The sequence below is a fragment of the Notolepis coatsorum genome (genome assembly GCF_963971535.1).
Source record: "Notolepis coatsorum genome assembly, chromosome: 15".
Taxonomy (NCBI): Eukaryota; Metazoa; Chordata; class Actinopteri; order Aulopiformes; family Paralepididae; genus Notolepis; species Notolepis coatsorum.
Window position 1 is genome coordinate 67,265,847 of NC_140179.1, and position 15,177 is coordinate 67,281,023.

Sequence of the window (15,177 nt, forward strand, 5' to 3'; positions counted from 1 at the left end):
TGAGAAAGGCGCTTCTCTCTGAGACGTGTAGCTGCTCTATTAGACAGGGAGCAGGTGCAGTTTGAGACGTGAAGCTTCTCTATTAGAGGGGAGCAGGTGCAGTTTGAGACGTGAAGCTTCTCTATTAGAGGGGAGCAGGTGCAGTTTGAGACGTGAAGCTGCTCTATTAGACAGGGAGCAGGTGCAGTTTGAGATGTGAAGCTGCTCTATTAGACAGGGAGCAGGTGCAGTTTGAGACGTGAAGCTGCTCTATTAGACAGGGAGCAGGTGCAGTTTGAGATGTGAAGCTTCTCTATTAGAGGGGAGCAGGTGCAGTTTGAGACGTGAAGCTTCTCTATTAGACAGGGAGCAGGTGCAGTTTGAGACGTGAAGCTGCTCTATTAGACAGGGAGCAGGTGCAGTTTGAGACGTGAAGCTGCTCTATTAGACAGGGAGCAGGTGCAGTTTGAGACGTGAAGCTGCTCTATTAGACAGGGAGCAGGTGCAGTTTGAGACGTGAAGCTTCTCTATTAGACAGGGAGCAGGTGCAGTTTGAGACGTGAAGCTTCTCTATTAGAGGGGAGCAGGTGCAGTTTGAGACGTGAAGCTTCTCTATTAGAGGGGAGCAGGTGCAGTTTGAGACGTGAAGCTGCTCTATTAGACAGGGAGCAGGTGCAGTTTGAGATGTGAAGCTTCTCTATTAGAGGGGAGCAGGTGCAGTTTGAGACGTGAAGCTTCTCTATTAGACAGGGAGCAGGTGCAGTTTGAGACGTGAAGCTGCTCTATTAGACAGGGAGCAGGTGCAGTTTGAGACGTGAAGCTGCTCTATTAGACAGGGAGCAGGTGCAGTTTGAGACGTGAAGCTGCTCTATTAGACAGGGAGCAGGTGCAGTTTGAGATGTGAAGCTTCTCTATTAGAGGGGAGCAGGTGCAGTTTGAGATGTGAAGCTGCTCTATTAGACAGGGAGCAGGTGCAGTTTGAGATGTGAAGCTGCTCTATTAGAGGGGAGCAGGTGCAGTTTGAGACGTGAAGCTGCTCTATTAGAGGGGAGCAGGTGCAGTTTGAGACGTGAAGCTGCTCTATTAGACAGGGAGCAGGTGCAGTTTGAGATGTGAAGCTGCTCTATTAGACAGGGAGCAGGTGCAGTTTGAGACGTGAAGCTTCTCTATTAGAGGGGAGCAGGTGCAGTTTGAGACGTGAAGCTGCTCTATTAGAGGGGAGCAGGTGCAGTTTGAGACGTGAAGCTGCTCTATTAGACAGGGAGCAGGTGCAGTTTGAGATGTGAAGCTGCTCTATTAGACAGGGAGCAGGTGCAGTTTGAGACGTGAAGCTGCTCTATTAGAGGGGAGCAGGTACAGTTTGAGACGTGAAGCTGCTCTATTAGACAGGGAGCAGGTGCAGTTTGAGACGTGAAGCTGCTCTATTAGACAGGGAGCAGGTGCAGTTTGAGACGTGAAGCTGCTCTATTAGACAGGGAGCAGGTGCAGTTTGAGACGTGAAGCTGCTCTATTAGAGAGGACCGGGAGCAGGTGCAGTTTTTTTCTTTTTTTTTGTGTTTTTGGTAGATCTTCTATTGGTTTTTGCTACCGGGCAGTCCGGTAGAGAGAGAGAGAGAGAGAGAGAGAGGAAGAATGGGAGATAGACGGGGGAAGACATTCGGCAAAGTTCGTCGGGTCCGGGAGTCGAACCCGGGACGCGTCTATATTAAAGGCAGCCCAAGAGTGCTTCCGCATTCGCCTGATTGGCCCCGGTAACGCACGCAATGCACATTTTCTTTTTCGCCACTCGCGGAAATGGAATACATATTTATCCAAACGAGGACCCGATTCACTCATAACGCCATAACGTTATTTCGCGAGCCCAGCTGTCAGAAACTGTACATTGTAACGTTAACACAGCCCAGCTGTCAACTGTACATTGTAACGTTATGTTATTTCGGGCGTTTTAACGTTAACACAGCCCAGCTGTCGCCTGTACATTGTAACGTTATGTTATTTCGGGCATCGTTGTAAAACTGAGACTTTTGTGGTTCGACTTCTGGAGCAATATTTAACCCCTTATTCCATTACCTTGATCTTCGCCCACTGAAGCCTGTGAAAGATGGTAATATATGTTTTATTTTTTTACACGAAGGGTACAGTATGGCCACTGCAATAGCATGATGACCCTGTATGAGACAATCTGAATAACAGATGGGCATCTCTATAATATACCCATGTGTAGATTTGAGATTAATAGCTGATTAATAGCTGATCCAAGTACGACAAGATTATGGTCATTGTGTCAATGTATTCTTGCAGTGTGTGTGTGTGTGTGTGTGTGTGTCTATTAGAGCAGACAGCTCTCACCTTAGGGTATGTATGTTTTTTAAATAAATGCCCAGTGCTTTGTCACCACCTGTCAATCTGTTCTGTTATTCTATGCATAGCAAAACCTATTAATATTACATATGTGTTGGTGGAATCGCGTCAATGTTTATGAATGAAACGCCCGAAATAACATAACGTTACAAAGTACAGTTGACAGCTGGGCTGTGTTAACGTTACAATGTACAGTCGCACGAAATAACGTGACAGCTGGCTTTGTCACCACCTGTCAATCTGTTCTGTTATTCTATGCATAGCAAAACCTATTAATATTACATATGTGTTCATTGTGTTGAAGGAATCGCGTCAATGTTTGTTATGAATAAAACGCCCGAAATAACATAACGTTACAAAGTACAGTTGACAGCTGGGCTGTGTTAACGTTACAATGTACAGTCGTGCGAAATAACGTTATGAATGCCCGAAATAACATAACGTTACAATGTACAGTTGACAGCTGGGCTGTGTTAACGTTACAATATACAGGCGACAGCTGGATGGCGATTAGGCAGTGGCAAAAAAGAAAATGCGCATTGCGTGCGTTACCGGGGCCAATCAGGCGAATGCGGAAGCACTCTTGGGCTGCCTTTAATGTAGACGCACCCGGGACGCCGCGTTGCACCGCAGCGCTGTACGTGGTGCGCCACCCTGGCACCCCAGGTGCAGTTTTTTTTGGGTCCACTTTTTCTCCTGTTTTTCTGTGTTTTTTTTCTCCCATCGCAATTTAGTCGTGCCAATTCCCCCCTCCCCTTCCTGGTCGTTGCTTGCATGTGTCCCCCACTGGTCGGTCTAGGGAGGGTTGATAGATACTATCGCATGTCCCCTCCAATACATGCAGAGTCAGCCAGCCACTTATTTTCACCTGCCAGCGCGGACTCTCATTGGCGAGGTGTAACGTGTGGGAGGCTCACACTACCCTCACCATCTCCCTTCCTCGCTGTGCAGGCGCCCTGACCGACCTGTAGGAGTCGCTGTTTACAACGACCAGATTACCACCCACCGGCTTCCCTCCCGCTGACTCTGCCAATTGAGCCAGTATGACGGCGTGTGTTTATGTGGACTTGCCTGTCGGATAACGCATGAGTTACAGAATTCAGGACATTTATAGGAGAATTACCTGAAGTAAAATGTGTTTCTTCTTCTGTTGTTTCCTTGGTGCACTTTTCTACTGAGAATGTGTTACACAAACAATACAGATTTTCTATGTATTCTTATTATTTATCTTATTTAATTTTGTATAGCCGAAATCAGCCGATACCAATTATTGGTATGTAACATAACATCCATGAGGAGAAGTAGTATTTTCCAAAACTGATCTTGAAGTATTTGTTTCATCCAGGCTCTGCTTAAGGTTTCTTCATCCAACTAGAGGTACAGTAGCCTGGGTCCCTAAACAGTCTTGGAATTTCATAAATAGGATATGACTGGAAAGGCTGAGACTCATTCATGTGTGATGATGTTAGTCCTGGCCTGTAGTAGCCATTTTATGTTTTTCTTTTTTTAACTTGACCTGTATAAAATGACCTAGGATAATCGCAGCCTCGTGAAACTTTATGACCACAAACTAGAGACTTTTTATCTCCCCCTAAAGATCCCCTGTCTCCCCCCTAAAGAGGACAAAAATGTGTCTGTGGTGGGTCTCTTAACTCATTCAGAGCCAGGGATTAGCCTGGTCCCGTTGTAGCTATGCCACGCTTTAAAGATAGGAGTGCGTCACCTTGTTTGTAGAGCTATATCTATATTATAGCTATGGAGACAATACTATAGTCATTTGACAGTGACTTTCTTCCGTCGAACATGCAAAAAAGATGCTTACCGTCGTACCAAATGAATGGAAGCGGATACGGACCACTAGCCTAGCTTAAAACTCAATAAAAAAACAAAAAAATACATATCTGCTTCCATTCATTTGTGCTAAACTAGGCTAGCTTGCAGCCGGATTGCTTTCTACTGAACGCACAGAGAGGAAATCGGTATCTATTCTACACTATCTTCTTGTCAGACTCTGGAGAACACCGTAAACGCGTAATGTCTGTGTCTTCCGTTGTAAGTGTAAGACCAGTGTTATCGATCTGTTGTCTATAATCTGTGTGTCTTCCCTGCTTACAGACATGCAAGCCTCCGAGCAGCACTGACAGGCCGTACGCTGGCTGAACACAAACATGGAGTCCTCCTCTGAATCACAGGTGGAACCTGAGAAAACTCTGGTGAGTCATCACACACACACACACACACACACACACACACACACACACACACACACACACACACACACACACACACACACACACACACACACACACAGACACACACATACACTAGGGGTGTTCTAATGTGACGATTCAACTGCATCGATTTGAAAATGTTAGAATCGATTATAATCGAAATACAATTTTGTGTATTGTTTTTATTGACCTATAGTCCATTCACGCTGAGTGAATCAGTTCCCCCAGCCACATTTGTGTATTCAACATTTTTGGGGGAATTAACTGATAGAAAATGTATCGAATCGAATCGTGGTCAAATGAAGAGATTTCATGAGCATTGAATCGTTGCCTGAAGAATCGTAATAGAATTTAATTGTTGTGAGGTCGCATCGTTACACCCCTAGCGTGCGCACACGCACGCACGCACGCACACACACACACACCAGGGCTCACAGTTAGTGGCGTCCCGTGGCCTGTACAAAATTGTATTGTTGGTGAGCCTGCTGTTGTTAAGCAGACTCACACTGAGAGCTGCTCACACTGCATTCATATAAGGCTGATATTTAAATTGGGTGGCGTTTGCAAACCTTTCACTGACGCTCATAATATATACATGATATAACCGGTTCAAAAGGTTTGCCGGCAGAGTTTTTGAGACTGAATCGGTGTGGGCAGGGGGAGCGCTCATCTGTGCTCTGACTGGAAGAAGGCGATTGAGAGAGAGCGAGAGAAAGAATGAGAGAGAGAAAGAATGAGAGAGAGAGGAGAGGGAGAGCACAAGGGAGAGAAAGAGGGTGTGTTCAGTGATGGAGATGACCTTACACAAGCAACATTATTATTTCTATTGATTGCTTGGATTGGCTATTTAACGTGAGTGTCAACAATCACAGCTGGCTCCAACACTGTACTGGAATCTGGTGAACAAGCACACTGTCTAACTCGGGACGGACCCAAACTATTTGGATATTCCAACATTTCGGAAGGTATCAGTTACACTCATCTTTTTTCTTCATTAGGTCCTGAGTCAGCCTTTTCCTCAATTTCAATTGAATTTCAATCTTTCTTATCTTTATTGAGTATCAGAATATGATATATGTATATTATATATATATATATTAAGGGTGTAACGGTACACAAAAACCATGGTACGGTATAGGGGTGTAACGATTCGACCTCACAACGATTAGATTCGATTACGATTATTCAGGCAACGATTCAATGCATCATGAAATCTCTTCATTTTACTTCATTTGATAAATTTTCTATCAGTTAATTCCCCCAAAAATTTTGAATACACAAATGTGGCTGGGGGAACTGATTCACTGGGCATGAATGGACTATAGGTCAATAAAAACAATACATTTTATTTATTTTTTTTACATTTTCAAATCGATCACATTAGGATCGATGCATTTCGATACACCCCTAGTACGGTACGTACCTCTGTACCCCTCTACGTCTCTCTCCACCACCCCTCTACGTCTCTCTCCACCACCCCTCTACGTCTCTCTACCACCACCCCTCTACGTCTCTCTCCACCACTCCTCTACGTCTCTCTCCACCACTCCTCTACGTCTCTCTCCACCACCCCTCTACGTCTCTCTCCACCACCCCTCTACGTCTCTCTCCACCACCCCTCTACGTCTCTCTCCACCACCCTTCTACGTCTCTCCACCACCCCTCTACGTCTCTCTCCAACACCCCTCTACGTCTCTCTCCACCACCCCTCTACGTCTCTCTCCACCACCCCTCTACGTCTCTCTCCACCACCCCTCTACGTCTCTCCCCGCCACCCCTCTACGTCTCTCTCCACCACCCCTCTACGTCTCTCTCCACCACCCCTCTACGTCTCTCTCCACCACCCCTCTACGTCTCTCTCCACCACCCCTCTACGTCTCTCTCCACCACCCCTCTACGTCTCTCCCCGCCACCCCTCTACGTCTCTCTCCACCACCCCTCTACGTCTTACGTCTCTCTCCACCACCCCTCTACGTCTCTCCCTGCCACTCCTCTACGTCTCTCTCCACCACTCCTCTACGTCTCTCTCCACCACCCCTCTACGTCTCTCTCCACCACCCCTCTACGTCTCTCTCCACCACCCCTCTACGTCTCTCTCCACCCAACCTCTACGTCTCTCTCCACCACCCCTCTACGTCTCTCTCCACCACCCCTCTACGTCTCTCTCCACCACTCCTCTACGTCTCTCTCCACCACCCCTCTACGTCTCTCCACCACCCCTCTACGTCTCTCTCCAACACCCCTCTACGTCTCTCTCCAACACCCCTCTACGTCTCTCTCCACCACCCCTCTACGTCTCTCTCCACCACCCCTCTACGTCTCTCTCCACCACCCCTCTACGTCTCTCTCCACCACCCCTCTACGTCTCTCTCCAACACCCCTCTACGTCTCTCTCCAACACCCCTCTACGTCTCTCTCCACCACCCCTCTACGTCTCTCTCCACCACCCCTCTATGTCTCTTTCCACCACCCCTCTATGTCTCTTTCCACCACCCCTCTATGTCTCTTTCCACCACCCCTCTATGTCTCTTTCCACCACCCCTCTACGTGCCTCTGAATGTTCCCAATAATTGGTGTCCAGTGGCCATTTATCACATTTTCCTCACGGAGGCAACAGAGGCAGTGTCCTGTTACCCATTAGCACCAATGACAGTGGGAGCACGTCCGCAGCCAATGCCCCGCCTTGTATTGCTTACCTGTCACAGGCCTTGAGCAGATGCTGGCCAGTGGCCATTGAACTTAGACCGGCTGTAATTAAACTTCTGTCAGTTCAGCAACTTGTGTGTGTGTCAGCGTAGGGAAATGAAAGCCGCACGGAATGGCTCGAGCTGTAGGCAGTGAAAGGTCACAAAGTCTTTCCCTTTTTAACCTCCTCTTGGGGAATGTCAATGGACAAAGAGAGACGGTGACCAGAAGAATGTTCTTGTGAATAACACACGCACGCACGCACGTACGCACGTACGCACGCACGCACACACACACACGCACAGGCACAGGCACACGCACACGCACACACAGAGACCTATCTGAACTAACTTCTAGCCTCGAGTCTCCAGCCTAGTATTTCACCTTCACATCCCTCACTATCTTTAAAAAAATAAAAATGTTGAGCACAAAGGCAATTATAACGGGAGATGACTCCAATGATAACGGCCCTAGCGGTCTCTCCCACAGACCTCCACACACAATAGCGCTGGATCTGATTCTGTGGGAGGGAACAGAGTTAAAAAGCCCTTTCCTCTCCTGGCAGTGGAGTTTTTAATATGACCCTCAAAGCTCTCTCGTCATCAGTGTTGGACTCATTTCGGAGATTGCCCTCCTCCAGGGCCAGTTTCAGCCCCATATCAGAACAAGCGCAAATTCGCAATAACTGCGACCTTCACACACACGCGCGTGCGTGCAGCCGCGCACGCACACACCTTCAAGCGCACCACAAAAGTGAAAAATGGGCCCTGCGGCAGCGAAAAGCTCAATATAAAATAATATAATTAATAATATATTATTAATTTAAATATATAATATTAAACTTAATATATATATATAACTGGTGTGTTTGCACGACGCACTACATAAAAGAGGGACAGTGTGCACGTTTATATATTATGTAATATCTCCAAAGAAGCAGATTGTATATCTGAAATGGCTTGATTTTGTTGATATATCCAGAGATCAAAGGGCTTTAGTGCATCATTTTCACAACAACAACAACAACAACAGTTCTAAACAACACACACACACACACACACACACACACACACACACACACACACACACACACACACACACACTTTACCTCCACGCCAAATGTCAGTATCCTAGGGCGAACACTGTGGTGGTGAGAGGGTGGCGACACTTTTGTGGACTATGGAGCTGCTGGCTGCTGCTAAACATTAAACCGAGGATCCAGTAATTGATTGTGTGTTTTCTGATCGTTGGTCCTCATGATATAAATAAATACACAATATACTGTAGAGTCTTTGAGGAAGCTGTGTATTTCAATTAATTCCTGTGTCTACATTTGAGCAGTCGTGTGTCACTGTTCCTTGTGCCTGCTGGTCGGCAATCTATAGTTTAGTCACCCGCTGTAAGGATGCGTTACATTCAGTAGCAAGTTATTTATTGATTTGATTGATTGATGTATTATTATTATTATTACGTACAACATTGATGAAAGAATATTTTGTGCAGTACACTCTTTTTTTTGTATCTACTTTTTCTCCCCATTTTCTATTTTTCTCCCATACCAATTTCGTATTATCCAATTCTACCCTCCCCTGTCTTGAACGTTGTTAGACCATGCCTCCCACTGGTCGGCTGCAATGTGGACCAAGCCTTGCATCACATGTCCCCTCCGGTACACGAGGAGGCAGCCGTCGCATCTTTTCACCTGCACAGCACGATCTCTCAGTGGCGAGGAGTAACGCGTGGGAGGCTCACGCTGCCCCCGATACTTCCTGATTCTGCTGTACAGGCGCACCAACCGACCTGTAGGAGTCGCTGTCCACAACGTCCGATCCCCACCCACCGGCTTTCCCACCCCCTAATACTGCCAATTGTGTTAGTATGAACGACCAGCCAAGCCGGAAGCAACGCCGAGACCCAGCATCTCCTGTGTTAGTGGCGAGCGCCTTGCCCACTGCGCCACTTAGCCACCCTGCAGTGCACATTCTCCCCCCCCCCCCCCCCCCAGAAAGAAATTATAATTAGGCCTAAAAATGTACATTTGACAAGGGATTTGAAAGGATTTGGATTCAGATTCAGATCAAATGGTTTTCGCACAGCAACCCTTGTGCCAGGACGGCGTGAGGCTGGCAGGGTTGTGGGCATATTGTGTTGTTGGCTCATCCTGCGGTCGTCTGAAAGGCCCATTGGAGGAAAGGATGGCAGCGAAGACTAAAGCCTCTGGGAACGTGTCCAGCAGTCCACACAGTCTCTCTCTCTCCCTCTTCCTCTCTCTTTCTCGCGCTCTCTCTCTCTCTCTCTCTCTCTGTCTCTGTCTCTGTCTCTGTCTCTCTCTCTCTCTCTCTCTCTCTCTCTCTCTCTCTCTCTCTCTCTCTCTCTCTCTCTCTCTCTCTCTCTCTCTCTGTCTCTGTCTCTGTCTCTGTCTCTGTCTCTCTCTCTGTCTCTCTCTCTCTGTCTCTCTCTCTCTCTGTCTCTCTCTCTCTCTCTCTCTCTCTCACAATCGGGGGAGGGCAGTAGGTCACTGATGGCTCTCTGTGCTCGCCTCCAGTTGGGCTACCTCCACGTTCAGTATATATATTTTTTGGATCATTCCATTTGGGCTGTGGCGGGGGCTTAATGTCTGAAGGAGTCGACTGAAGGTGTCTTGTCCTCTGCAAAAGCATGCAATTGGTCCACTGATGGATATATCTTGATATTTGTCTAGTGTTTTCATTTTAATAATAAATAAATACATTTTAAATAAATAATTTAAGAATTATTTTAAAAGAATTATAATGTATTATATTTAATTATATTTTTTTGCATTCGACTAAGAGGTTGGCAGCCGACTACGTCTCCTTTCGATCGATTAGTCGACTATTCGACTAGGGGTAGTGGTGGTCAGCCCTACCTGCCGGTTGCAGAGCAGTCCCTGTCTCTCTGCCCTCAGCTGCTCCCTGAATCATCACCATGACGATGATGAGCAAGAATCATCGCTGTGCGTTCAGTTTCACAGTGAAGGCGAGATGAAAACGCTCACAAATTCCCCGCTATTTGTCAAGACGGTAATACACGGCACAGCCCAGTTCCTCAGGAAGTGTGCGAGTTAGTTGATGAATGGTCCCTTTTAACCTGTCGCACACACATTTGTTGAGCTGGGCTGGGAGTCTCAGGCTGATGTAGGCTAGATTTAGATCGGTGCATAATTTTCAAGAGGCAACGATCCAATTCAATCTATGGAATGTACACATAATGTCCATTGTTGATAAATAAGCGGGGTAGTTCATTGTGCTTATTTTATGATTTTTACTATTCAGCTGTTCCATAGTATAAGTATTTATAGACTTTTGTGGAGTGGATTTTTTTCATTGAGCACTTATCCTTATCATTAGAACACAAGTATCTCAGATTCAGACAACTTTATTGATCCCGCGTGGGGCAATTCATATTTGTAGCTTCACGAGTAACAAAAACAACAAACGACAAAAACATCTCAATGACAGCACGAGAAGTATCTTGTGTTTGATTATACATTTAGGGCGTTTTCACACCTGTAGTTTGTTTGCTTTGTTCCGATTCAGGGAGACACAGGGACTATAATGATACAATGTTGCACTTGTCCCTTAGTTCGTATGTGTTCACACGGCTGTGTTAACAGTGGACCAAAACAAACGCACGCACGCAAACTGTCGCTCATTGGTCAGATTTTGGGGGGTGCCCCCCCCTCCTAACCCTGAATCTCCGCGTTACATTGAAATCGGGGAGGAGAGAGCGGGGGGAGCAAATTAATGAATGTGGATGAGAGCCGTGATGTAAAACGGCCGATTTATTTCTGATCGATTAGGAATGGGTCGCGCTGTGTTCAGGAGATTCAGGCGCATAAAAGTCTATTCGATCATGTCTCCAGCACCCCCACAGCCGTATCTGCAACCACTTACATCACACGGCTCTCATCCACATTCATTCATATGCTCCCCCCGCTCTCTCCTCCCCGATTTCAATGTAACGCGGAAGTGCAGTGCACTTTACCGATCTAGCTGCCTAAAGACTACAAACTGATCCCGCCCACAATTCAATGCGAAAGCGGCATCATGCAGGCGTATACAGCACGGCAAGTGAGTTGTGTCGGTTTGTTAAGTCGATTGCATTCTCACAGCGTACGAGTCGCTTCGGGTTCGGTTGGAAGTGCGCCGAGACCACCCTCTCTAGGCGGTCTCGGCCCGCTTGTTTTGTTCCGCAACAGAATGCGATTGCTGTGTTCACATATGCCCAAATTAACCAAAATAGGGGGTAAACGAAACGCTCCAGGTCCCGGAACAACGGCTCCAAACGAGCTAGGTGTGAAAACGCCTTTAGATTGAGCCCAGCTAGTGCCTGCTGTGAATAGAGCAGATGACAACTAGGGAAAGGCCATGTGACGGCTTGGAAAGACAGCTGATGGGAGGGAATAGACCCCAGCGGGGGGCTGGCACGGGTTAGCGCCCCATTACAGCGGTGGACCAGACTGTAAACAGTTTTGCTGCACCTAAATAAACTACGACGAATACAGGAAACATACCCGAGTCTGAGAGCAGGGGGGGCGGAAGATGACTCACAGGCAGATTGCACGGTTATAGATCATGGAACGGACACAGGAGGACTATGAGCGGTTCGATGAAGGACAGGGTCTCAGACCTGAACTGTCTGGAACCATAGAGAACAGCACTATGAGTAAGATGAATGGAGGGCAGGGGTGGAGCGGTAGAGGGAGAGAAGCTCCAGATCTGTCCTTGTGGCAGAAAGTAACATCAGTAAAAAGCCTCAGTCAGGTTACATCAGGGAAGGAAGAAGTGCTTGGTAGATGCAGGTTTTCCACATTGATCAGTACTTCTTTAGAAGTCAGTCGGTTGAAGTCCAGTGAGGGGGTCAAAAACCACAGCTTGCAGGATATCAATAACCCTATCACTGAGGAGGAGGGGGAAGCTCTGTAGGAGGGGATGTGGATGGTACTGAGGCCAGCCTGCCGGGCAGAGAGAGCTGTTGGCAGAAACTAGGGGTGGAATGGTTTTTGAGGTCACGTTTTTGTTCGGTATGGTTCACATTGTGCACTGAAATTACAACCCATGACTGCATCGGGCTGCATAGTTCACTTTCGCTATAAATAACAAATATTGATTATGATGGCAGAGAATTCAGAACCCAACTCGGTTGCGAGCTACAGCTGGCCTACCTTGTTTTTCATGCTAATGCTGTTTTGGGAGTTCTTGAGTCAAGAATGTATGTTTTTTTTTAATTTTTTTGCACTTTATTGTAAATCATCCTTCAGGGTAAAACTTAGGTAGATATTGAATAATGAATAGAGACACAAGCGTCATGCAGGTCCCCAATGGGTTCATTACCATTTCCTGTTTCATGCCAAGGAAAATATATCGTGTCATGTTTATCACACCTTGTTCAGAGGCGCGTTGCTGTGTATGAATGTCCGCTCTATGCTTTGTTGCGTAATTAGCAACGGCTGCATCCCGGAACATGTTTACACCTGCTCTTGCCCCAAATTATGTTTTAATTCTGTTTCAGACCGTCTGGCAATGCTAGAATATAACTCATTTGGGTCTGAGAGCTCACACAAACATGGCCTCATAAAGTCAGAGCCACATTCATTGTCTATGGAGCAGCCCCAGATTTTACATCCCAGTTACATCACCGATTTGAGGGATTTCTAGCTTTAGGAGAGAGTGGTGCTTGTTCAAACATACTGACTGAACTGTCCCGGGGTGCAGGAAGAACATAATGTGAATTCTTAAAATGGGTGGCATCCCCCTTTTTTTAAGAACTGACATCGTATAGTATTTTGGTAAAGCCTATTATTTTAGTGTCCCCTTTAGACAGACACGCTCTTACAATACAGCAGAAGTACAATATCAGTTGTTGAACGCAGCTTGACATGTCATCCAGAGTGGCAGTGAAAGTCTCCTCAGATTGTGATATTTTAACAATAACTTTCACTTCCTTGTTTCTGTGAACATAACATAAGGTTTACAAAATATTAGGCCTGTTGACTAGTAGTACATAGAATTTTGACTGACAAATATAGGCCTTTATAAAAAACGGGTAGCTCAGATCAAGCAGTTTCATGTCATGTTTTGTTTCCTCATGAACGGACACAGGGTTTAGTTTATCTTAGGAACAGTGTACACCCCCCACCCACCACCCCGACCTCGATTGTGTTGTTGTGGGGAGGATTTAGCCCACATAAATGATATGCTTTGGTCGTAACGGTAGAACACATGGCTTGGCTTAATACAGCCTAACACCGTCCAGCATCCCACCGTCAAAGGCATGCACCGTGGGAAACGAGACATCCTTGTACGTCTTCCTGTGTAGAGATAAGGAGCAAACAACAGCTGCAAGTTCTCTTGCTTGGTTTCCATGTGACGCCCCGGCCACTGGCTGGAGATGAAGCCACGCTGATTGTCTGATATGAGGAAGAGCAGTTCTCTCGGACCGGAGCTCATGTCTCCAGGGTCATTAACTGAATTGTGACTCTTAATAATTCCTGAACAATTAACACATTTTTATTTTATTTTTTATTTCTCTGATTTTCTCCCCGTCCCAATTAGTCGTTGTGCCAATTCCCCCCCCCTCCCCTACCTGGCTGCTGTATGCATGTTCTCCTACGAGTCGGTACAAGGGCGTCCCAAGTCGATCGCACGCTTCCTCCGAGACGTGCGCCGACAGCCAGTGACGTCTTTTCACTTGGCAGCGAGGACTCTCATTGGTGAAGTGTAACGCGTGGGAGGGCACGCTATCTCCACCAAGTCCTGCCCCGCTTAGCAAGCGCCGAGACCTGACCTGTAGGCGTCGCTGTCCACAACGCCAGATTCCCACCCGCCAGCTTCCCCACCCCCTAATACTGCCAATGTGTATTAGTGTGAACGGCCAGCCAAGCTGGTGGCAACGCCGAGAGCTGGGCTCGAACCCAATTAACACATTTTTAACACACATTTTTAACCCAGAAATGAACACACACGCGCGCACACACACACACACACACACTAGGGCTGAGCCCAAACGTTCAAACACTTGGACCTTCGTTCGTTACGTTGGCATTCGAATTCTAAATCAACATTCAAATTCTTTTTTATTTGTCTATTCATTCTGTTTAACACTCTTGCGGCGATTTATGCCTCAGAGGACAGAGGTTTGTTTACAAACCGATGTACTTTCTAAGAGCTATATATATAATTTATAGTATTGCTATCTGTCCATTCTCATTGTCACTTGAGTGCATAAACCGTGCCTTCATAATGGCTTAAAGAAAATAAAAATCCATCGGTTAGTTGTCATTTTATAGCGTCGTGAATATAAGGTTTATCGCGCTTTTCGTCTCGTCTTTTTTCCAGGAAGCTAGATAATAGGCTAAACGTTGGCGCCGTTATATCAAACGCCATTTCTGCTGTATATATACGAATGAAATAAAACAAACTGCGTAGCATCCGGACTATTACAGAGCATCTATGGATGAAATGGGGGTGGCGGGGAACGCCGATTAGTATTATTTATTAGCAATATAGTGTGCGTTCAATCAGCCATGTTCACTGATCGATCACGTTTTTAAAACAATGTCCAATCCAGCTGTAATTTGGGGGAATAGTATCCTACCGTCAGGCAATATGATCGCCGGCAGCATTTCTTCATTAGTCATCGGATTCTGGTAGATCGATATGTCCATTGGCTAATCATAAATCCCATTATTCCTGGCTGAATGCGTTTTTTTTAAATCCCCTCAATGATACTGCAGTGGAGCGATGGCGCCCCTAAGCGGATCTGGCCGGTATTGCATGTTTCGAAAATCAAATATGTGGGTAGGTCATGGATCTCGATCGCGGACGTTAATAGCGTTATAAATATGGAATAAAACAATAACAACTTGCCACGGCTATATACGTGGCTCTGGTCCACAACG

General features: G+C 46.4%; 1 protein-coding gene across 1 annotated transcript in view; it reads left to right on the forward strand.

Annotated features, from left to right (window-relative positions):
- The window catches only part of osbpl8 (oxysterol binding protein-like 8), a gene marked incomplete at its 3' end in the record, with an annotated part of 241,611 nt that overhangs the window by 71,418 nt on the left and 155,016 nt on the right, over positions 1 to 15,177 (forward strand). The window contains 1 exon segment of the mRNA XM_084331028.1: positions 4,456 to 4,553. Coding sequence (XP_084187154.1) covers positions 4,509 to 4,553 — 45 coding nt within the window. The 5' untranslated portion in view covers positions 4,456 to 4,508.